The sequence below is a fragment of the Cavenderia fasciculata genome (assembly GCF_000203815.1).
Source record: "Cavenderia fasciculata unplaced genomic scaffold Scf_EUAJFUG01CK1KI-5, whole genome shotgun sequence".
In the NCBI taxonomy this organism is placed as follows: Eukaryota; Evosea; class Eumycetozoa; order Acytosteliales; family Cavenderiaceae; genus Cavenderia; species Cavenderia fasciculata.
In genome coordinates, this window is record NW_004457637.1 from 461,047 (window position 1) to 485,387 (window position 24,341).

Below are 24,341 nucleotides of genomic sequence, written 5' to 3' on the forward strand. Positions count from 1 at the left end.
GTTATTGTTGTTGTTAGGGTTATTATTTTTTAATGATCAATTCTTTTAATGCCTTTTCAGTGTCTGCTATTTGATTGTCAACAAATTTACCTTGATTCTAGATAAAATGATCAAAAGAGTAATATTTGTTTAGTATATATCAATCGCGATTGATCAACAATAAGACTTGAAGTTTAAAACATACCATTAAACCTTTTACATCATCTTCATCCTTTTCCATTTGTTTCTTTAATTCTTGTTTGAGAGGTTTCATGGGAGAAACCAAGAACATCTTTCCAATTGATTTATATGTCTTTGTCGATTCTGGAATAGATTCTAATTCTCTAAGTGTAATTGCACATCTTTGTCTATCTTTATCTGTTATTTGTATCTTTTGTCTAATTGTATTCAATGTTCTATTTAATGTAAAGAGTTTCTCTCTTACCTCTTGAAATGCCTTGATAGATATAGGTAAAAAAAAGGGAAGAGAAAGAGGTTAGATTCAATTGGATCATCCTAAACCAACAGCAGGTCAAGTAGATACTTACTTGCATATCAGCAATTTCGACATGTTGTTGTTGTGACATATTTGAGTGAGTAAAGATATATATAATTAAAAGTTGTGTATCTTTTCTTGACCTCAAGAAATATTTTCGCTTCTTCCTTTTTAAAAAAATCACCAACAACCTAGTTTATTTATATAATTGTTTTTTTTATAACTAGTTGATAGAATAGAGATAACAAAAGAAGGAGAGTCCCTCCTCTTTGAATGTTTGTAATAAAAGAATGCTTAAAGGTAATAACAAACATACTACTGACTGAAGTAGTCAACCTGCTGCTGACTAGCTTAGTCTAACTCTTCATATTATACCACCCTCTTATTAGAAAAAAGAACAGACTTTAGGGAGCAACAGCAACAACTACAACAACAGCAGCAACAACAGCAACAACAACAACAAATACAACAACAACCATTGAATTCACTTGTTGCAGGAACATTCTTTTCTAAACTATTCAACAATGACGATGGTCAAAGAGACTTTGGACCATTACCAAATATCGAATATGCTGATCCTTCTAATCTAAATAACAATAATAGTAATAGTAATAGTAATTATAGTAATTATAATAATTATAATAATAATGTTAGTGCTTCTTCATCATTATCTTTTGGTGATGTTGTTACTACCAATAATGAAACTATTAATATTTTGAATCACAATAATAATAATAATAATAATAATAACAACAGCAGCAACATCAACATAAACACTAGTACCGGTCATTCCCGACATCACACCAATGATAATAGTACTAGTACATTTGCTATCGGGATTGATAAGCCAACCACAACAAATAATACTAGTATATTATCATCATCTCTTCCAACCACATTTAATCATCCAACAACAACATCAACACCAACAATTGTCAATAATACAACAACATCAACGACTCCAATACAAACAACGATAGGATTTACATCGTCTACTGGTCCTTCTATAGTTGATGCATTGAGACAAAAGTTTGTCCAACCTCCAAAACCTGAAAAAGTATGTTGGTCCAATAATATTATTATTTATGAATCCTATTATATTAACTTGTTGTTGTGTTTAGAAATTTTGGATGCCAGATCATTCTAGTAATGTATGTTATGAATGTAATGTTCCATTTTCAACATTCAAAAGAAGACATCATTGTCGTTTGTGTGGACAGTTATTTTGTTGGAAGTAAGTTAAATATACACCAAATGATCATTAAAGATGTATGACATTAATAATCAACTAAATTTAATTTAGATGTTCACAAAGATTTATGTTTGATAATAAGAATGAAAAGATTAGAGTTTGTAATTTTTGTTATGACAGACATATCAATTCTACACACAACATTGATGAACTCATTATTGAACCACCAAAAGATACAAATGAATCATTATATTCACAAGAGTTATTAAACAAGACTATAATTGAACAACAATTATTGGAACAACAACAACTCGAGCAACTACAAATTGACCAACAACAGCTGCAACAACAACAACAACAACAACAACAATCATCACAACAACAAACTGATGGACAACCACAAAAGACTGAATTACAATTTGAACAAATAGTTTCACAACAAACAAGTCCAATGTCTCAATCTCCACCACCATCTCTCTTGTCACAATCAACACCTGCCAATCTACAGTTTGCTGGAGGAATTTTTGGCAATTTAATGAATATTCAATCACCATTTAAATCTTTTACCAATAGAGGAGATCCAACAAATGTTGTTGTAGATGCAAATGCAGTCTATGAAAAGAATCTAACCAATCTCGTAATGGAGATTTCCAATCAAGAAAGAATCTACGATGATTTGTCATCTGACGATGAAGATGATCGTGAAGATGAAGTCATCCTACCAATATCACAACATATCTCTAATGATTTTAATAATTTAGATCTAAACCTTGTAAACAATAATCAAAATAATCAAAATAATCAAAATAATCAAAATAATAATAGTAATTTTTCCAAACATAGTTCATCTGTATCACCAAATTCTTCTGCCATTTCAATATCAACATTTATAAATAATACAAAGTTAAACAAACAACAACAACAGCAACAACAACAACAACAACAACAGTTATCATTCTCAACTTCTTCATTACCCCCACTAAGTAATTCAACCAATACTCTAAGTAATAGTGGAGGGGACAGTTCACAAAACAATAACAATGTTGTAGAGGTATCAAGTTTATCAACTTCACCAAGAGATGGAACCAGTAGTAGTAGTACAAGTAGTAATAATAATGGAGGAGTTTTAAATATATCAAACTCATTATCACTTTTACCATCATTAATATCACCAACCTTTAATTCTCAAGCTCCTTCTTCGTCGGTTTTAAAAACATCTGGCATATCACTTTCACAACCACCAAATACTCCACAAAAGAAAGCAGCACCACCACTTTTACTGTCAAATAGTTCAGCACTTCTCTTTAGTGACCCTTCAATTGTATCACTCAAGAGTCATCCTAAAAATAGTACAAACACATCAAAACTCTTTTTGGAAAAGTATCCACTCAGAAAAGAGCAAAGCTTTACCTTTAGACCATCGATTCTCCAAAACGACAATAGTGAGGAAAAGAATCAAATTCGAAAACACCCATGTTTTGAATTCTATTCAAGCCACATTAAACAAATCGTTGGGAGATTGGTAGAAAAGGAGGATTTGGATATGAGATGGATGTCAATTATTATCGATCTTGCACACCGTGCATCGACCAATGTTAGATTGTCTGTTAGAGAAGGTGATAAAATGTCTCTAAATGAATATGTCAAAGTTAAAAAGGTTCCAGGTAATGGTGATGGTCGTAGTAGTCATCAACATAATACTTTTACTAGCGGCGGCGGCGGTTCATTGTTGTCACATTCCAATAGCATGACAAACACTAGTTTGACCAATATATTTTCTCCATTATCCTCTTCTTCTTCCTCCTCGTCACCATCACCAAAATCAAATCAAACTTTGAAACCAGATTTCATCTATGTAGATGGTGTTGTCATTAGTAAAATATTGACACACAAAAAGATGAGAGATCGTTTCTATAGTCCAAAGATTATGCTTCTTAGTTGTTCGGTTGAATTCCAAAGAGTTGAAAACAAGTTCCTCTTTTTCGATCAATTGTTATTGCAAGAAAAGGATTATCTTTCAATGATGGTAAACAAAATTGCCGAAAAGAAACCAGACATTGTATTGGTGGAAAAGACAGTATCTCGTCTTGCACAAGATTTCCTTTTAGAGTCTGGCATATCGTTGGCACTCAACGTCAAACCAAAGGTATTAGAAAGAGTGTCGAGAAGTATCAAAGGTGATATCTTTCCAACGTTGGACACTTTTTTAGACACTCCATCCTCCTCGTCGACATCTACCATCACCACTGGTACGACCACCTCGACGATTACCACTACAACCATGACTCTTACCTCCACCTCACCCTCTACTGCACCCACCACTACAGTCTCCAATACCACTACCATTAAAAAGAATATGGGAACTTGTGGACAATTTAGAGTTCAATCTTTTAACGAGGTGGGACTCAAAGAGGAAGGAATTATTGGTAAAAAGACTTTGATGTTTTTTGAAAGATGTTCGCCCGAACTTGGTGCTACTATTATTTTACGTGGTGCCTCTCGTAAAAAACTACAAGCAGCAAAAAGAATCTTACAATTTGCCATCTATTCTACCCATCACTCTTATTTGGAATTAAAATTTTTAAATGATAAATCAATTACAATGCAACCTCATAACTCTACCACAACAGATCAACAAAATACTACAACCATTGTAAAATCAAATCATTTACTATCGATAACACCATCAAACAAATTCTCTGTACCAAAGAAATACCCATCGATAGAGTGGAAATTTAAATTTACAGCACAACATGCCAAGAATAAGAAATCTCTTTTAAGAAGTCTCTATTATCCATGTTCTGATAGTACTAGTAGTGGACAACAACAATCAGTTTTACAATACTACAATGAAGATGAAATATTGGGTATTGGTACTTCGGATGCATTTGATCGAGATCCAAACGAAACTTTTTCAATTGAAAAAGAATCGATTTATGATCATCAATCCATCGTCTATACCCATTCAATGCTGTGTGGAAGTAATCAATGCATTCCATTTGAATTGCACACGATTGATTTCTATTCCGAAAATGATTTAACATTGGGTGAATTTTTGCACAAGTTTTGTTTCAACACCTCTCACGTTTGCACAACCAAAGAGTGTAACCGATCGCTTCTAGAACACGAACGTACATTTTTGGCAGACAATGGACGTATCAATATCTGTATACAAAAATGTGGACTGACCAATCCAAGTAGACATGGTATCTATATGATTGATCGTTGTAAGCTTTGCAAAAACTTTAGTCCCGAGCAACAAATGTCACCAGAGACTTGGGAAATGTCGTTTGGCAAATATTTGGAACTCACTTTTTACACTCCCCCATCGTTTATTACAAACTATACCGAGTGTTGCCATGCACCAATGAAGGACCATATCACCTTTTTCTATTACAACGATCTTGTTGCCATCTTTTCATATGACCCATTAGCTGTACTTCAACTAACTCTTCCACCCAAACACTTTGAACGATCTGATAGTCGTCAAAGGGGAATGGTCCTTTTAAAGGAGCTAGAGTTACTCGGTGAAACTGCCAATCAAGTCTATGATGCAATCTATGAAAAGTTTGTAGAACTAGATGAAGAAGCTGTAGATCAATCGGTAAAAGATCTTATCCCTCCATTGCTCAAAGAACGTTCACTCATCATTTCCAAAATCACTCAACTCATGCAAGATGTTTGTCCCATTACCAATGAGCCAATTATCAATCTCACCAAGATTCTCTATGCAAACTTTTCAACTTGGAATTCTCAATTAAATGGTCTTGTAGGAAGTAATTCTTTTCAAAAATCAAAGAGAAATCAACAATCAACATCATTCTCTACTCCTCCCCCTCCACCAACTTCTTCTTCCTTATCATCAGATGTAAATAATGGTATTACTTTAAATAATTTAACAAATTCACTTTCAACTTTACCAACAACAACAATAACTACGACTACTACAACTACACAACCAACAACAAATGGATATATTTCTAGTCCAAATGAAAATTATAATGATCCACCACCACCATGTCCATCTACTTTGGATACTCAACCTGAAAAGTTACCAACATCAATCTCTGCACCGACACATTTGAGCGATCTTCCAAACACTCCCAACACATCTCATTTGAGTTATAGTTTATCACACAATAGTAATCTCAGCAGTAGCACCAACTACAATAGTTCAACTCAATCCACTTCTTATTCTCAAAAACCCAAGCTCAAGATTATCAATACCATCTCAAATATTGTATCATCGATTGCAAGCACCAAAGTATTGGATCCAACCATTCCATTCCTTCTTTTGGATGGATCAGACAATATTGCTATCTATGAAAATGAACCAAGTACCACCATTGCCTATACTTTGGTTTCATCCGAGTATAAATCTACTTTTAATGAATTGCTGGAGGAAGAATTAAACAAACCATCAACTATTTTAGATGATCAAGTCGTAGGGAATAATCCCAATCCAAATATTTCTACAAACATCCCAACCAGTGCCAAAGATAGAGAAATTACAAACTTTCTCAAGCAAAAGAGTGCAACCGAGCTCAAAAAGAAACCAAATCTTTCAGACTCTGTTGGTAATATTCATCACCTCCAACAACACAAACAACATGAAAGAAAATTATCTCTTGGTTCATCTCTTCTCAGTAAAAGCAGAGACAACTCATCGAATCCCCCTACCCCTCCAACTGCATCGATTGCAAAATCTGCATCCTCTTCTCCACCCACCATCATTGACAGTAGTAGTACAATACTTGGAAGTCTCAATGATTCTTCTTCTTTGAATCCATCATCACCATTGCAACCATCCATCACTGCAACTACCACCCAATCAGCTACACCTTTATCATCATCTACCTCTTCAACCAATGGTTTTATTGATGATTCTGATGATGAACTGAAACCAAAGATTGAAGATCAAGCAGAAGCAGCAGAGGATACTTCTTCATCTTCAACAACTTCTCCACCCATTGTAGAAAATGAAGACAAAACTTTAAGATTATCAAAATTATTAGTTTCAAATCAAAGAAGAGAAATTAGAAGTAGTATGTTAAAAAAACAAAAAAAAATTAATATAGTTTTATTTATTTATTAATTATTTTTATTTTTATTTTAAGGATTTAAATTTGAAAAGAATGGATATGAATTAAATATATTTTGTACAACATATTATCCAGTTCAATTCCATGCTTTGAGAGAGGTTGTATGTAGTGATGAACAATTTATTCAATCACTTACTCGATCCAAGGCATGGGTAGCCAAAGGAGGAAAGAGTGGATCTACATGGAGCAAGACTCTTGATGATCGTTATATTCTCAAGCAAGTTAGCAGAATAGAATTGGAATCGTTTTTAGATTTTGCACCTCTCTACTTTGAGTATCTGTGCAAATCCTATCTTCACCAAATTCCTACAGCTCTCAGTAAGATACTCGGTGTTTACAGTGTCAGATGGAAAGATAGCAATGGTAGATCACTCAAAAAGGATCTCATTGTAATGGAGAATCTTTTCTATGGATACAATATATCAAAGACCTATGATCTCAAGGGATCTTTGCGTAGTAGATTGGTGAAAAACGAATCAGAAGTATTATTGGACGAGAATCTTCTCCAGTCATCTTTTGCTTCTCCCATTTGTCTCGGAGAGTATGACAAGACACGTCTCTCTATGGCAGTTTGGAATGACACTGCCTTTTTATCATCGTTGAATGTCATGGATTATTCGTTGCTCACTGGTATCGATTCTTCTCAAAACCAATTGGTTGTTGGTATCATTGATTATATGCGTAAATTTACTTGGGACAAGGCAGTCGAAATGCACGTCAAACAATCTGGTATTATGGGAGGTGGCGGTAAAGTTCCAACAGTCATTTCACCAAAACAATACAAAATACGTTTCCGTGATGCCATGTGGCTTTATTTCCCTCTGGTTCCAGATAAATTTACAAAAGTTAATTATCAAACTCAAGTAACAACAACCAATAATAATAGTAATATTAATAATAATAATAATAATAATAACAACAAAAATATCAATCAAAATAATGTTGTTGCTACTTCACAAAAACACTTACCACCAAAAAAATGACCAATCTAGTCCACAAGGAAAAATAAAATATTATCACGTGGTTTAAACCCTCCTCCCATTAACATTTATCACACATTTTTTGTTGATCTCCACAGTACAAGCTGATCGATGACCAGCGTGTAGTGTATGGATGGTGGTAAAAAATCAAACCATCATCCCCCACAAACCTCATTGTTATAAAATTAAATATTATTATTTTTACCTCTTTTACATACATCCATACTCATCTTCCATCGACCCCAATAATAATAACAACATATTAATAATAGTAATAATAATGTTTAAAACAACAATAATAGTTTCCAACAACCACATGATTTAAATTTTATAAATGAATAATACAGCTACTTCAACTACTACAGCAAAGAATAAAAAATGGTGGTTTGGCATAATCAAGAAATATGGTTTCAAGGATGATCAGGCCATCAACTATTATCATGACCAACATTTGAATAAATCAAATTCTTCCTCCCCTACAACATTTAACAAAATATTCAACAGAAAAACACCTCAACCTCATCCATCACCACCTATTGCTCCTCTTGAATTCACACCTCATAAACTTTCTGTAGATGATAATAATAATTCTTTAAGAAAGAGTTCACCAAGTCTAGCTATACCAAACCTCGACAACATCAATGACAACCACCACCACTACAACCTCCACCATTCCACTAAACTTGGTAATCAAAATCAACAACAACAACAGCGATCATTAGATTCAAAGAATCATCATAGAGGTCTTGCCTTTATCTTTAAAAGAAAACAATCTTCCAACAAGGATGATAAAGTGCAACTTGACAAGTCTTTTGAAATTGAATGTGATTCCCCACCAAAACAACCAAAATGGATTCCATCTTCAAAATCACCACCAAGATCACAAACCATTAGTCAATTCCCACCATCTCTAAATCAAAAAAATATAATGGTTAAAATTGATCCATTATCCTCACCATCATCACCATTATCCCAAAGCGGAGGTGAATTTTCAAAGAGATCAAAATCATTCAACTCTATTCATCAAAAGAGTTTACATTTTGTAGATACAATTAAAAAGAAAATTAAAAAAAATGATCAACCAATTGTATCAACAGGACAGGAAATAGAAAATCAACAAAAGAAACCAGAAAAAGAAGAGGAGGAAGAAGAAGAAGAAGAAGAAGAAGAAGAAGAAGAAGAAGAGATATACTCTACATATTTACAATCATCAACAACGTCAACATTGAAACCACCCGCAGATAATGACACTTCAACACCCAACAAAAAATCAATAGCATTGTTTTTTCAATCATCTATTCAATATTTAAAATCAATCAAACAACTTGTACATTCCAACAACAACAATAATAATAATAATAATAATAATAATAATTATAATAATAATAATAATAATAATAATAATAATGAAAATAATTTAGATCAACCATTCCATTTTGATAATAATGATATTGAAAGTCATTGGCAAGTACCATCACTATCTTCATCTACACGTAGTTTTACTACTGGTAGTAATAGTAAACACTCTGTCATTGGCAAGAAACATAAAGCCACGATGCTGGAAATATTGTTGAAATTAAAAGAAGATGAAATAGAAAAGTTAAGTGGCAATCTTTATGATTCAGAACATCAAATAGAAAGACTATGGGACAAGAATAGAGAATTGGTACAATTAAATGAATTATTACTTCATTTATTGTCAAAAGAAAGAAATCAACAACTATCAAAAATGACAACTGATAATGACAATGACTATGATGGTGATGATAATGATGACAATGAAAATTATGATTCAATGGTATCAACATCAACAGTGAATCCAAAAGAAATAGAGAATGCCATTGATCGCATTTAGGATGCTGTCTTTTTATGTTTGGAACATCCACCCCTCCACCACAGTTTATAATAATAATAATAATAATATTAATAATAATAATAATAATAATAATAATATTAATAATAATAATAATAATAATAATAATAATAATAATAATAATAATAATAATAATAGTAAGGAGGAAGAGGAGGAGGAGGTGGAAGAAGATAATATAGAAATGCCAATTGAATCTATTCATCAAACAACCAACAATGATAAAGAATTTCAAAATCCAGTAATTAATGTGCAATTAATAAATTAATAAAAAAATTTAATATAATTTTAATAAATTGTGACTGTGAGGTTCACAGTTGTTTAATTGTGTGAATTTGATTATTCATAATACATTAATATAACAAACATGTCAGAGCAAGATAAGCAACAACATGAATTGCATCAGCAACAATCAATCGATAAATTAAAAGACAGTACTGTAGTAGAACAACAACAACCTTCACCGCAGTCAACCACCACTACTACTACAGCTGCTGCAGCTGACGATCAACATCATACATTTCTAATATCATATCATAAAATAGAAGAGTATCTAAAGAATTGGGCACATGATGTAACATTAAAATGGAGAGAAAGATTACAACAACTAAAAGACATTCTACAAAAGTATTCTCAACCAAATATAATGATAGACATACCACTAACAATAGATGATCTAGATGAAGATTCACTCTATCCCCATAATACTGTAGAGGGTGATCGATTATTAAACACTTATACAATAGCTGAATTAAAGGAATATTTAAATCGTTTTAAAATTATACCTGCTCTTGTAAGAAAGAAAGAAAGAATGGAAATCATCGTTTTAAAACAATCACCAATATTAATATATATTAATTTTTTAAAATCTATAGGAAGCCAAAGGATATAAAAGGATTCAAGTTGTACCAGATTTCTCAGATTCATTTGTTCATCGTATCAAGATAACCGATGAATCATTGTGTTTATCAGGTGATTATGGTCCCAATAATTTGTTACTCGATTGTTTTGTAAGAAGAAAAGATATCTATCTATCTGATATTGAATCCGATATAAAGAATGGTGGTAGTAATATTTCTTCTGATATCTCTGATCGAATACAAGTAACAAGTACTACATCACCAACAACAACAACACCAAACCCAACTCAAAACTCTATCGAACAACAACAATACTATCAATGGAGGGGACAAGACAATGATAATAGTTTAACGATCATATCGACATTGATCAACTTTCCAATCAAAGCAAGTGTCATTGAGTGGCTATCACTACAAGATCCACATCAAACATTTACCAACTCTAGACCACCTCTGCCATCCCAAAGATTCCCAGGTCTTGGTATAGCAAAGCAAATGGATGATTTGTTTGTATTCATGGCATCAAAGAGTTCAAGAGACTGCCTATTAAATACCCCTTATAGGTAAAAAAAAAAGAAAAGGATATGATATAGGATACGGCCAGCAGAGCAGGTATACTAACATATTTTTTATCTATCATTATAGATTCTATAATGCATTTATGTACCAAGCAAGAGAATACTTTTTTATAGATCCAAAACAACAATCATTCTTTCTCACACTTCTCAATGACCTTGAACCTGCGATTGTAAAGTTTGGATTGTCACCAGTTGCATGGGCATTTGAATTTGGATGTGTAAAAGAGATAGAGACCAATTTACCAGTCAAATGGGAATTCCATAAACAAGCTAGACCAATTTCACAGAGGATGAAGCAATACTTTTTATCGGAACCTTATAATACCTATGTAAAAAAGAACACAAAGTCAAACAAGATGTTTTACATTGATTGGGATGGTCACCCTTCTCTATCCCACTTTCAATCAATTCCAACACCCAATACATCACCTCCCCAAGAAGATTCAATCAAACCAAAATAGAGACTCTAATCATCATCATCATCATCTTTTTACTTGTAAATAATTCTAAATTTTAATAAATCGTTAAATATATTATATATATATATAATAGATAAATATATATATAGGTTCGAAGGAAATTTATTGGGGGCAACCACGAGACACCCCCAAATTATTTGAAAAACGATGGTGGTTTTGCATTATTATTATTCAAACAAAAACAGAGTTTGATCACTAAATTGTTATGTTTTAAAGTTGATCAACCTACTCACAAACAGTCATATTATATATAAATATATACGTTCAACAACACAATAGAAGATTTAGGTTGATTGATATCTATATCTATAGTCGATGAAAGAAAAGTTATTAATATCAATCTCCAACGGGAGAAACTTAAAGAAAAAGAAGACTTGGATCTTAGGTATGAACACTAACTATCTAACGAAGATCTTGTTGTTGTTGTTGTTGTTGTTGTCTCCTCCTGTAGAGCGGTGGTGGTAGTAGTACGACAGTGGTTCTATGCATCACATTGTCACCTTCTTCTTGAAAGATGCAGTACATCACAAGCAGACAATCAGACCCTTTGATGAATAAAAAAAAACAAAAATATTTTTCTATGAACCAATCAATATATAACTAACCTTACTATTACTACTACTACTATATATAGTTAAAATCAATCATCACGATAGCAAATTTAAAACCAAATATGTCAATGGTGGAGATAATGTAATATTTCAAAAAGAATCTTTTATATTGTATGTATTGATGTTGAGTTGGTTGCGGTCAATAATATTGATGACGGTGATGATGATGATGATCAACTAATAATTGATATCAATTACTACAGTGAAATTAACGAAGATGTATACCCTGCTGGTGATTTGGAATTAAAAGTAAAGACATGGGAGATGTTATCAAAAGGTGAAAGTTTTTGTTTTCTTCAAATACCTCTATCACCAATTACAAATGAAATCAGATCAAATATGACAATGTCAAGTAGTAGTAGTAGTAGTAGTAATACTACCACTAACACTACTACTACTACTGCCACTACCATAGATACACCTCCTCTAATATCTACATCATCAACTTCATCAGCATTGACCTTGTCAACATCAATGTCGACAATTAGAAAATCATTTGTCTTGAAGAACAAAAAAGGTGAAGACACAAATTCTGAATTGACTATAACATTTGAATTGATTCCAGATCAAGAAACTACTTCTTTGGTATGATTTAAATATAATATATAGATAGATATATTTTAACACATTTGGTTATTAATAATATATTTTTTTTAAACTCTTTAGAAATCTATACCATTATTATTCAGATGGTTTCCAGATCTACCTCATATTGAAACGGTGATGAGTGAATTTTATTGTACTAAAGAATCTAAAAAAACAATATCAATGTCACACAATGGTACAATGTATATAACTCAAAGTTTTATTTGTTTTAGAAGTCCAAGTCATCTTGCCAAGAATAAAAAGGTTTGTCAAAAAACAAAAAAAAAAGAACAAAGATTCAAAAATCCAGACTAATCTCTCTGTTATTTTCTAATATATTTATTTCTTGTATACTATTAGACAATGATACATTTTAAAGATATATTAAAGATTAAAAAAAAGATTGGATCATTTTATTTACCAAATGCCATCGAAGTTAGAACAACTCAAAAGAGATATTTATTTGCATCTTTTATTCATCGATCAAAGGCATTTTCTATATTAATCAATCAATGGAATGTTCATGGTGGTCCTGCAAACTTGGGAGATGCAAATAATCAACCTGAAGAGGATGATGATGAGGTTGATGATACCGAGTTGATATCAATCAATCAGCAGCAACAAGACCCAAGAATTCAATCACTGGCAAATAGTGGTTCTCAAAGACCAATTTCACCACTTCGACATATTCAATCAATCTATCCAAACAACGGACCTCTAGATTCTATTATGGATTTAAACAATTCAACTTCATCTACTTCCTCTTTTTCTAGTTCATTATCAAATTCTGGATCTTCAACAACAACAACAAGTAAAAGAAGACTATCAAATAGTCCAAGTGTAATTACAAATTCTTCCTCCAACTCTTCTTCAAAATTAATTACTCCACCAAATTCATCGTCACCTTTGACCATTGGTGTGACCGACGACAATAACAAAAATGTTGTGAAATTAGTGGTAGACATTGAAGATTATGAACAATTTGGATGCAATAATACATTTTCAGTAAACATACTTGTAGATAGTACGGTTGGAGAGTTTCTCAACAAATTGAAATCAAAATTTGCTCCAAATGATTCATCTTTTCTCGAAAACTATGTGTTGGCATTGCCAAAACACAGACATAAAAGAAACTCACTCAAACAATCATCGGGAATTGACATATCGATCGATCAATTATTCAATCCAACGCAACATCAACATATTCAATTATCAACCATTTCAAAGGAAATTAATAATATACCAACCAATAGTGTCAACATTTATCACAAACAAAAGATAATTCAACAGCAGCAGCAGCAACAACCAACACCACAACCATCACCGCAACAAAAAGGAAATAATCAAACAAAATTATCATCCAATACAAAGTCTAATAGTTCTGGTCAATTAACTTCTCCACCTCCTCTTACCACAACCATTATTCAAGACAAGGAGAAAAAGTTTATCATTTTGGAAACTAAAAAGAAACTTTCAAGTTATAACCTATCAAATCAAGAAATTATTTATCTAAAATCTCCAAGATTTATAAAACTTGCAAAGATTTGTTTTGAATTAATTACTATTGATCAAGTATGTAAAAAAAAAAACAAAAAAAAAAAAAAACAAAAGAAAAGGAAAAAAAAAAAAAGTATTAATTTATCTCTTTTTTTTATTTTTAGAAATCAAAATGTATTTATTTAGAATTAGATTTAAATTGTAAAATTGAAACTATTTATGAAAAGTTGGCACCAAACCTACAACAACCACAACAATCATCTTTAAGAGTTTCTAAAAATATTCAAGAAACTCATTTTCTTTATGTACCAAAGAATGCAGAGAGAGGAATTGTATTGGATGGTGAACGATCATTACGTGAATATCATATAGTACCCAATGATACTATTCAACTCAAACCTTTCCCAACCTATAAATCATTTTCAGAAAAGTTTAGAGTAAATTATGATAGGTCACAAAAGGTAAGACAAAATCAAAAAAAAAAAAACATAAATTATCATATATTAATTTAAATTTCTAGAATTTACTTTATGAATTGGTTCAATCATGTATGATTCATGCATTACCTTCTAGTTTAAATATGATGATGTCATCATCTATTATATATGATGAAAGAAATAATCCAGATCAATTTTTAAAGTATTTCCGACAACAGTGCTCGATTGACGATCTCGAGGAAAAGATAATTACCAAAAATGTGATCAATAACAACTTTCACGATCAAGGTCTATTGATTGAATTAAAAGAAAGACTAGAATTATTGGCCAACCACAATCACTCGTCATCTACGTACAGCGGTACTTCAACAAGTGATTATCCATACAGCGTAGAGGCATTTGGAGGTTCTGTCGAACAATATTTGGCATGGAGAAATACTGCAAGTCATCAAATTGCACACATGATGAGATCTATTATATTTAGAGAAGACTATTTCCATGCAGACCTATTTGTCTCTATTCTCCAAGTTGATGGTCTTGATTCAACCGATTCTGAAAATATGTATTGCATCATTTCAAATTCTGTTTCTCATAAAATTAAATCAACTCTATCAAATCAAAATCAATGGAATAATCAATCTTTTTATTTGTAAGTCAAAAAAATGATATAGTCAAAAATAATCTATCAAAATATTAATTAATTATTATTTTCTATAGAAAACAAAAAAAACCAAGAGGTAAATTGGATATATATTTAATGCGTTATGAACCCGATCAACCACATGATCGTTTATTAGGAAAGATTGAAATTTCTCTCAAAGATTTGGAAGATTGTCAACTAAAAGATTCTTGGTACTCTCTTCCTTCTAGAGGTAGAATTCATTTACAACTTGAATATCATTATCAATTTTATAAAGTATGTCAAAAAAAAAAAACAAAAAATATACCTATTTTATTAACATTTTGTTTTCCATTTCTAGTATCAACTATTTTTAAATAATATTTTAGAAAAAATTGAAAAGGATAATATTAAACAAAAAAGAAATGTTGATCCAAAAGAGGAGGAGGAAGATGAGGAGGAAAAGGAGGAATTTGAAAATGCTGTTAAAAAAGTGATATGTCCAACAAATCATGTAGTAATGTACAAACAGTTATTGGCATCTATAACACAATATTGTACAACGGTTGTAGGAGGATCATGGACTAATAACTCTTTGGCAAGATATCTATTAAATCAGTACAGTGTTAGATTTGGAGTTTGTAAATCATCAGTCACTGTAATGCATTTGGAAGAGTTGACACAAAAATATGACCCATCAAGTATTAATGACATGTTAGAGTTGGAAGAATTAACCTCTACCATTAATACCATCTTTGAAGTAAAGATTGAATACTTTACTCTAATTGAAAGTACTGCTCTAAAATCAATCCTATCAACCATTTACAACAAAATGAATTATTCTATCGGTAGATATTATGAAACTTTTCCAAATGTATGTTAAACTTTAGATAGTTCTATCTTTTTTTTTTTAAAGTAAAACTAACATTTGTTATTTTTTTATTTTATTTATTTTTAGAATCAACCAAGAGGATGTTTAGATAGTTTAGTAAAATCATTTGAAAATATAATTACTACATTTAATAGATTTTTACCAGATGGAAATGGAAAGAGAAAATTTGCAGTGGTAGTATCACAGTGTATCCAAGATGAATCTAGAAGAAAATTCAAAGAGAATGTACAAGAAATGGGATTTATGAGTTTGGATGTCAAATCAAAAATCAAAGATGCACCAGAGATTACAAAGATGTTGATCGAATTGCTATCAATTATACAAGATGAAATCAATAATACTCTTGTCTATGAATCAGCATTCCCTACAATGGATATCAAGATCACATGTGATGTCATTGATGCATGGGGTAAATGTATTGTAGAAATAATTGAAGATTTCTGTAGTTGGGCACCATTCAACAAGTATATCCTCCCTCTAGTTAAAAAGTTATTAGATTATTATGATATGACAAAGAAATTGTCGGCTGAAAGATTCAAACCTCTACCACTTAAACAATTATTTATTACCTATGTATACAAGTTATTAAAGGAAATTAAATCAAATTTAAATTCAACCATTACAGTTTCAATTAAAAATGATGACAAGGTAAGAAACAACAAAATTAATAGAAATAATCAATAATTTACTAATATTTTTATTTATTTATTTTTTTAGAAAACTCAAATGTCTTTAACCAAAGGATATTCATCTTCCTATGTACAATTTTATAGTGCATGTGATAATGCAATTAAAGATTTTGATTCATTGTTATGGTTACCAGATGCATTTAGTTATGTACAACTATTGGAATTAATGTCATCAGAGATTGTTAGATATGCAACCACTATAGAACAAGAATTTGAACATTTTATTTCACACACTGAAATAGAAGATGCCACCGGATCAAAGCCAAACATATTTATACTCAACGCAGAACCTTGTCTAATGATCAATAATATTGATGCTACCAAAGGAAGATTGGAATTATATTTTACCAGGATAACAGAATCCCTATCAAAACATTTTACACGAGAATTAGCAACTGCCTCGCCAACACCATCTTCACCAAATGATGAAACAACCAGACAATGTGTTGAATCTTCACTACAACTTTGTTATCAAGATAGTCTCTCTATTGTAAATTCACTTTTTGATAAATCTTTGGATTTTCTATCAATTAGAGTATGAAACAAACAAACAAACAAAGAAACTATAGATATTATATAGTACTAACTTATTCTTTGTATTAGATTAAAGTTTATATTTTCCATTGTTTCCAAGATGTTTTATTTAGTGATGCATTATTACAATTTATTCAATTATCAAATGATCAAATTCAACAGCAACAACAACAACAACAAGAAATTGAACAACAACCTCAACTTCAAACCAGTGGAACAAACTCACCATTTTATGATCCTGTTTCTACAACTGCTGCCATTAACAGTGCTAATGCGGCATCTGCAATCATCATCAATAATGTAATCATGAATAGAACAAAGGAAAATATCAAATTTGAAAAGGCAATCCTCACTCCAATCAAAGAATTTATTTGTCCAATGATTGAACAATTGTTTGGAAAACTAAAAGATACAATCTTTAAATTATTTGTTAAAAAATTATGGATTGAAACTATGGATGTATGTTATTAAAAAAAAAAAAAAGCTTGGTAATAATATTAATCTTTTTTTTTTAAAGGAATTATTTTATTTAGTTGTACCTAGAACTATAGAATCAAAGAAATCATATCATGTTGATAGAAAAGTAACAACTGTTGATCAGATTAATATTATTCATAGTTGCATCAAGGAAATGTCTACGATTTTCCATCGTGGTGGCTCTGGGTGTCCAAGTCCAATTTTAGATGAAAAAGCAGCTCCCTTTAAATCTCTATTACAACTTTCGATAAAGGATACAACCTATTTGATTGATATTTACAAAATCAAAGAAAATCAACAGGCCAAACTCAAAGGATCAATGACATCTTCATCATCTTCATCCTCATCGTCAGCCGTACATAGTAGCATAACCGTCGAGCATATATTGGGAGTTATTAGCACTAGAACCGAAGAAAAAGAAGCCAGAGTATTTTACAACAAAATCATGGGAATTATTGACCCAGAGGAACAAGCAACCAACACGGAAATGGTCGAAGAAGTTATCAATGTAGTTCCAGAGTCTGAATTTATTATAGATAGTAAGTATCTTATTAATACTTTTATTTTAAAAATATTTAGATTTATCATTAACTTTTATTCTTTTTTTTTTTTAGAATATACATGTAGTTATAATGGACAGATTGGAGTATTGGTAATATCAAGCAGGTTTTTGGGTTTCCAGAACTTTTTAAAACATATAGGTGTAAAAATTGGTGGAAAGATTTCTTTGCCATTGGTTGATATACAAGAGATTAGTCGTGTTAGAATTGCCTTATTATTCAGCGGAATCCAAGTCAAAACAAACTCGAATCAAATTTACACCTTCTCGGGGTTCATGAGAGATACTAATCAAATTTATCAAGACATTAGTTATCAAATGAGAGTAGCCCAAAAAAATAAAAAATAAAAAATAAAGGAATTCTTTTATTTATTTATTTTTATTTAAAACAATCAAAGATTTTGGCTATGGGTTTCATTTAATTCAACAGATTTGATTTTTGAATCATTTCTATCAAATAGTAATTGAAAGTATGAACAACTATCTTGAAGCAATTGACACAATAGTTCCTTATCCAAATCTTGAAAGTTTGCAGTTTTTGAAACCTTTGGGTAGTTTTCAATAATAAATTCTTTACAGATTCTAAATAATTGTTTTGCATTGAGTCTTGATGATAAAATATATAAACAAACAACATTATCAATTTCCACTGACTTTGCCAAAATTGATTCGCAATGGCTCTTTAAGAATTGATCATCATAGAAATCTGATATTTCTAAAAGATGAGGTACTGTCTCTGATGATATAATATCAATGTCACCACTTTAATAATAATAGAATATAAAATTAGAATGATTATTTTTGTCTGATTATTGAGTGATATGATTTTTTCCTACCTATATAAAAATTGTAAAAATAAAGAGAAATAATGAAATTCAAATCTATTATGGATAGAAATTTGATTGGTCAATGATTCTTTCATTCCTGAATTTAAAAAGGATTTAAAATAGGTTGATCTATTTTCCATTATTACTTTATGAACCTTTATAGTTTCTCTTGAATAATTATAGTATTAGAATATTTTCAAAACAAAATAAGTGTTGATTTGAATTTCATTATTTACCCTTTAAAATGAAATGTATAATCTGTTCCAATATTTTCTGGAATTTTGTTGAATGATTGAACCAACATTTGTAAGTGTTTTGATTGACAATCTTGAAAGAGGTTGAATGGTTGGGGATTTTGTAAAATGGTTGAAACATTGTCAAAATACTCAACTAAACTGTCAATCTTGAAATATAATAATGTTTCATGCAGATTGTCAAGTTCGAGGTTAACTTGATCTGGAGAACTATTATTAGATTCGAAAATGGTTGGGTCAATCAATTTGGCACAATAAACATATTCCAAAACCATCATTAGGTTTTTCTCTGTCACAAAATCTGGCAATAAAATAGATACCAAAGGTGATTCTGAAAGATTGATTTGTTGTGGTTCAATAAATTCTTTGAAAAATGATGGAATTCTACAATAAAAGATAAAACTATGAACATTGATTGGAGTTTTGTTACCTAGAATATATAATTGGACATCTGAAAACTTTTGATCGTTGATTAATAGTCTAAATGATTGGTCAATACCATTCTTTGGAATTAAAACTTTTAAACTTTTTTCTAAAAAAATACAAACAAAATTAATAAATCAATTTTAGAGATTAAAAACTTTGTTTTTTTTTTGTTACCTCTTTCATGTTGAATATAAGAAATTTGAATTTCATGTTGATGAGGAAGTTCTAATTCAGAGTATCGTACTCCAAGTAAATACTGAACTTTTAGTTTTCCATCAACCTTGACATACTTTAATAATTCTTCACCAGCTGGTACTATCATTATCCCATTTGGGGACAATGCTTTTAATAATTGGTGAACATAATCTTTTGGACATGCAGCCCCTACATACTTTAGAGAAAGAGAGAGAGAGAAAATTTAGAAAAAGAAAAAAATTGATTTCAATATTTTTATTATACATACAATTCTATCATATACATTGTCATCTGGATCAGCCAAAAAACAATTTCGAACAAAGTATTCAACATTGATATTCAATCCAGATTTTGATTTGAACGTTTCAGTGTTGGATCTTGCAAAATTGACAATTTCACTTTTAATATCGAGCCCATGAACTCTTCCTAGTGATCCACAAAGATAGCTTGCGAGGGCAGCAAAGTGGCCAGTACCAGTACCAATATCCAATACACTATTACCTTGTTCAATTTCCAACTCTGATAAACATTTTCCATAGATATGTGGTGCACTTGCATTAAATCCATATCTAGAACATCGAAGAGGGGAATCTTGATATGCAGAATCTAAAAGTTCAACCTATAAAATAAATTGGTCATTAAATTAAAGCAATGCTAAATATTGTTTTGATAAATATACAGGTAAAAAATCACCACGAGGAATTAGTTTCATTGCTTGATAGACAGTTTCACTTTCTAAAAATCCTCTACTCTTTAAATGATCTAAAAGATCCTGGTTGCTATTGTATGATGCACCTAAAAATAAAAATAAAATGTATAAGTAAACTATTAAATATTGACAAACATTTGTTGATAAATACTAAAAAAGTTCATTCTTTACAAAATATTATAGTATAATATTTTCTACTCTGATCATCGCCCCATATAAGTTTGGTTCATTCACTTTCTTTCTTTTCCCCCTACTCCTTTAATTTAATTAAAAATAATAATTATTAAAAAAAAAAAACCCCCCACATCATTCAAAAAAGTCACAAACTTGAACCAGTTTCTCTCTATAGAGAGACAGAGAGATATTTATTGTTCGATCTAACAAACACCATTACAATGTCTTTGAAAGAACAATTCGATCAAGTAAATCAATTACTTGATCAAGTTAATACACTTATTAATAGTGCAAGTCAAGCAGATGTTGCTAAAGCTTCAACTATATGTATGTAGCAGTAGTGATGAATCACATACAACAATATCAACGCACACACACCCCCCCACACACCAATACAAAGGGGGGAGGGGCTATTGAAGTTCATCTATAGATTGTAGACTCTCTAACATCCCTTATTATTACTACCTGCTACCTCTGCTACCTAACTCTTACTCTATTAGTAAAATCAATCTTACCATTGTACAAGACTATTACAAGTAATGAAGATAGTAGATTACCTGAAAACTATGACCAGTTGAGAGAGATTAAAGTTAAACTTACTGAACATACAAACAGAATCATTCAAATTAGAGATGAATCTAAAAAGCTTCAAGAACAAAATGTATAGTATCATAATAACAACAATATTATTTTGGTACAAGATTGTTAATATCTTTGCTTTTTTTTTTCTTTTTTTTTCTTTTTTTTTTCAAAAGGAATCAACCCAATATCTTCAACAGCAACAACAACAACAACAGAAATCAAATGAATTAATCAAACCAAGTCCACTACAAGGATATTTAAAAAAGTTGGGTGAAAAGGGTATTGTAAAGTCTTACAAAAAGAGATGGTTTGCTCAAAAGGACACAAAGTTGTACTACTATGAAAAAGAGGGAGATCAAAACTCTTTTGGTTTCATTAATCTTCCAGACATGTTGAGTGTAAAGACTGTTGACTCTGGTTTTGAACTTGCAACACCCGGTAGAACCTACAACCTTCAAGTATTAAATTCTTCAGACTTGACCTATTGGATTGAAGGTCTCAATGAATATAAAAAATACTATGTAGCCCTACAAAGATCTCTTAAAAACCCTTCTTCTTCCTCATCCTCCTCCTCCTCCTCCTCCTCTCTTTCACAATCCACAATAACACCAACTAAAAATATTAATAATAATAATAATAATATTTCAAATCAAAGTATGGCTAGAAGTCTTGATCCATCACAACTATCATTTGATGAATCAAATCATCACTTAAAGGATAATAATTATCCACCTCGTCGCTCGATGGCCATTGATTCATCTTCTCCCAACAGTAGTCCTTCATTGTCAAAAACCTATTCACCTTCCTCCTCTACAACAACTTTGCAATCCAACACCACCCCATCACAATCATCCAATAATGGTACAGTTGTTGTTGATGATGGATTGAAGGCTCGTGAAGAGGAACTACGTAGAAAACATGCCGAAGAGCAACAAAAGAAAAAACAACAACAACTAGAACAAGAAGAAAGAGAACGAAAGAAAAAGGAGTTGGAAAGACAAGAGGAACTCTTGAAGCTACAAGAGGCTGAAAGAGTAAAGTTGCAAAAAGAAGAAGATGAAAAAAGATTGATCAAAGAAAAACAAGAAGAAGAGGAAAAACTTAAAAAGGATCAAGAACTTCAAAACCAACTTTTTGAATTACAACGAAAACAAAAACAAGAAGAAGAAGAAAGAAATTCACCAATCTTACAATCACCACAACTTTCACCTACCCTTCAACCACAGCAACAACAACAACAACAACAAGAAACTATATTGGTTGGACAATCTTCTCCTTCCTTGTCTTCTACCAAAGTAGAAAACAACGATATCAACGACGATAATAATAATAATAATAATAATAATAATAATAATAATAATAATAATAATAATAATAATAATAATAATAATAATAATAATATCAATGAAAGTAATAATAATTCCAATAATAATTCATTTGATTCAACAAAATATGTTCAATATACAATTGAAGAGGATCAACTTCGAAAGAGATATATTGAAGATGAAATGAGAAAGAAAATGTTGGAACAACAAGATCAAATGTTGGATATTGAAAGACAAAGAAGAGAAGCATTGGACAATGAAGTTAAAAAACTTAAACAAACCATTGAAGAACTAAAGTCCAACAATTCAAACGGTAATGTTCGTCTCGAACTCCAATTACGTGATGGTGAAATCGATCGATTAAAGAATGAAGTATCCATGATGCATCATAGTATTACAACTTTGGAATCTGAAAAGAAACACTTGGAAAACAAAGAATCCTTCCCAAAAGAATTCAAATGGGCACACGAAATTGCATCAAGAGATAAAAAGTGCTTGGATCTTCAAAGTAGAATCACAGAGTTGGATGAATCATTGAAATTGAAAGAAAACTCGGTTCATGTCATCAAAAGAGAGAATGAAATACTCCGCGAGGAAACTGAAAAGAAGGATAGATATATTACCGAATTAATTGAAAGAAATAAGGTTTGTTACAAAATCAAAAAAAAAAAAAAAAAAAAAAGAAAATCTCTTTTTTCAGACACAAACTCTAACCTCCTTTTTTTTTTGTTCCTTACTTTTTTATAGAGTAATCAATCAACACAAAAAAATGTATCTTCATCTTCAAATGTAGATATAAATAAATTAAAAGAATCCTTGTATGCTCATCAGACACAAAATAGTTTCTTGATATCCGAGGTATGTATAATTAATTGGTCAACAAAACAAAATCTTAAGATCTTTGAAAGAAACTAATTAGTACTATATTTATTTGACCATTACTTAGATAAAGAGATTGGAATCTGAAAATATGTTAAAGATTGAAATCAAGGAAGAAACAATCAAACAATTACAACTACAGCTTGCCGAAGGTATATTAAACTTTGAACAACTCCGAGATGGATTGTTTGAATCAAACAGCTCTGTCGACTATTGCAAGAAATTGGAAAGCGAAAACCATCACATCAAAAAAGAATACTTTTTAGCATTGGCAGTCTCTATCAAATTGCACAGAAGTTTGGCTGGTGTAAACAGTAACGTTGATGTAGTATCGCTCTATGAGAACGCAATACAAAAATCTGTTCCAGTAAATAATTGGGCAGAATGGATTTCAAATCAAATATCAAAATTATAAGTAAAATAAATAACAATAAAATAAATTTACATTGTTGGTTCAACATCACCCAACACCAAACATATATATATAGTATAGGTATATATTATTATTATTATTCATTGTTATTGTTGATTTTG

The 24,341-nt window shown here is 30.9% G+C and overlaps 6 protein-coding genes across 6 annotated transcripts; 4 read left to right on the forward strand and 2 right to left on the reverse strand.

Moving 5' to 3' along the window:
- Positions 1-22: 22 nt before the first annotated feature.
- On the reverse strand, positions 23-566 carry pfdn1 (prefoldin beta-like domain containing protein; the record flags this gene model as incomplete). The annotated part of the gene is made up of 3 exons (XM_004351413.1): positions 23-97; positions 185-436; positions 528-566. The coding sequence occupies 3 exons, from the start codon at positions 564-566 to the stop codon at positions 23-25; spliced, it is 366 nt and encodes a 121-aa protein (XP_004351465.1).
- Positions 567-765: 199 nt separating this feature from the next.
- On the forward strand, positions 766-7,752 carry pip5k3 (FYVE-type zinc finger-containing protein; the record flags this gene model as incomplete). Its single annotated transcript, XM_004351414.1, has 5 exons — positions 766-775; positions 865-1,532; positions 1,597-1,709; positions 1,779-6,712; positions 6,785-7,752. The coding sequence occupies 5 exons, from the start codon at positions 766-768 to the stop codon at positions 7,750-7,752; spliced, it is 6,693 nt and encodes a 2,230-aa protein (XP_004351466.1).
- Positions 7,753-8,083: 331 nt separating this feature from the next.
- DFA_10825 (uncharacterized protein) lies at positions 8,084-9,887 on the forward strand (the record flags this gene model as incomplete). The annotated part of the gene is made up of 2 exons (XM_004351415.1): positions 8,084-9,547; positions 9,582-9,887. The coding sequence occupies 2 exons, from the start codon at positions 8,084-8,086 to the stop codon at positions 9,885-9,887; spliced, it is 1,770 nt and encodes a 589-aa protein (XP_004351467.1).
- A 99-nt stretch (positions 9,888-9,986) lies between these two features.
- On the forward strand, positions 9,987-18,618 carry DFA_10826 (uncharacterized protein; the record flags this gene model as incomplete). The annotated part of the gene is made up of 19 exons (XM_004351416.1): positions 9,987-10,412; positions 10,495-11,042; positions 11,125-11,386; positions 11,626-11,722; positions 11,849-11,921; positions 12,246-12,732; positions 12,814-12,935; positions 12,966-12,996; positions 13,093-14,304; positions 14,394-14,690; positions 14,750-15,315; positions 15,384-15,582; positions 15,647-16,159; positions 16,244-16,825; positions 16,895-17,401; positions 17,470-17,859; positions 17,918-18,416; positions 18,492-18,543; positions 18,579-18,618. 19 exons carry the CDS (start codon positions 9,987-9,989, stop codon positions 18,616-18,618), a joined length of 6,903 nt encoding a protein of 2,300 aa, XP_004351468.1.
- A 210-nt stretch (positions 18,619-18,828) lies between these two features.
- On the reverse strand, positions 18,829-21,011 carry DFA_10827 (uncharacterized protein; the record flags this gene model as incomplete). The annotated part of the gene is made up of 6 exons (XM_004351417.1): positions 18,829-19,198; positions 19,500-20,049; positions 20,118-20,334; positions 20,407-20,757; positions 20,818-20,933; positions 20,999-21,011. 6 exons carry the CDS (start codon positions 21,009-21,011, stop codon positions 18,829-18,831), a joined length of 1,617 nt encoding a protein of 538 aa, XP_004351469.1.
- A 231-nt stretch (positions 21,012-21,242) lies between these two features.
- DFA_10828 (pleckstrin domain-containing protein) lies at positions 21,243-24,222 on the forward strand (the record flags this gene model as incomplete). Its single annotated transcript, XM_004351418.1, has 5 exons — positions 21,243-21,348; positions 21,459-21,682; positions 21,777-23,573; positions 23,676-23,786; positions 23,881-24,222. 5 exons carry the CDS (start codon positions 21,243-21,245, stop codon positions 24,220-24,222), a joined length of 2,580 nt encoding a protein of 859 aa, XP_004351470.1.
- Positions 24,223-24,341: the final 119 nt, after the last annotated feature.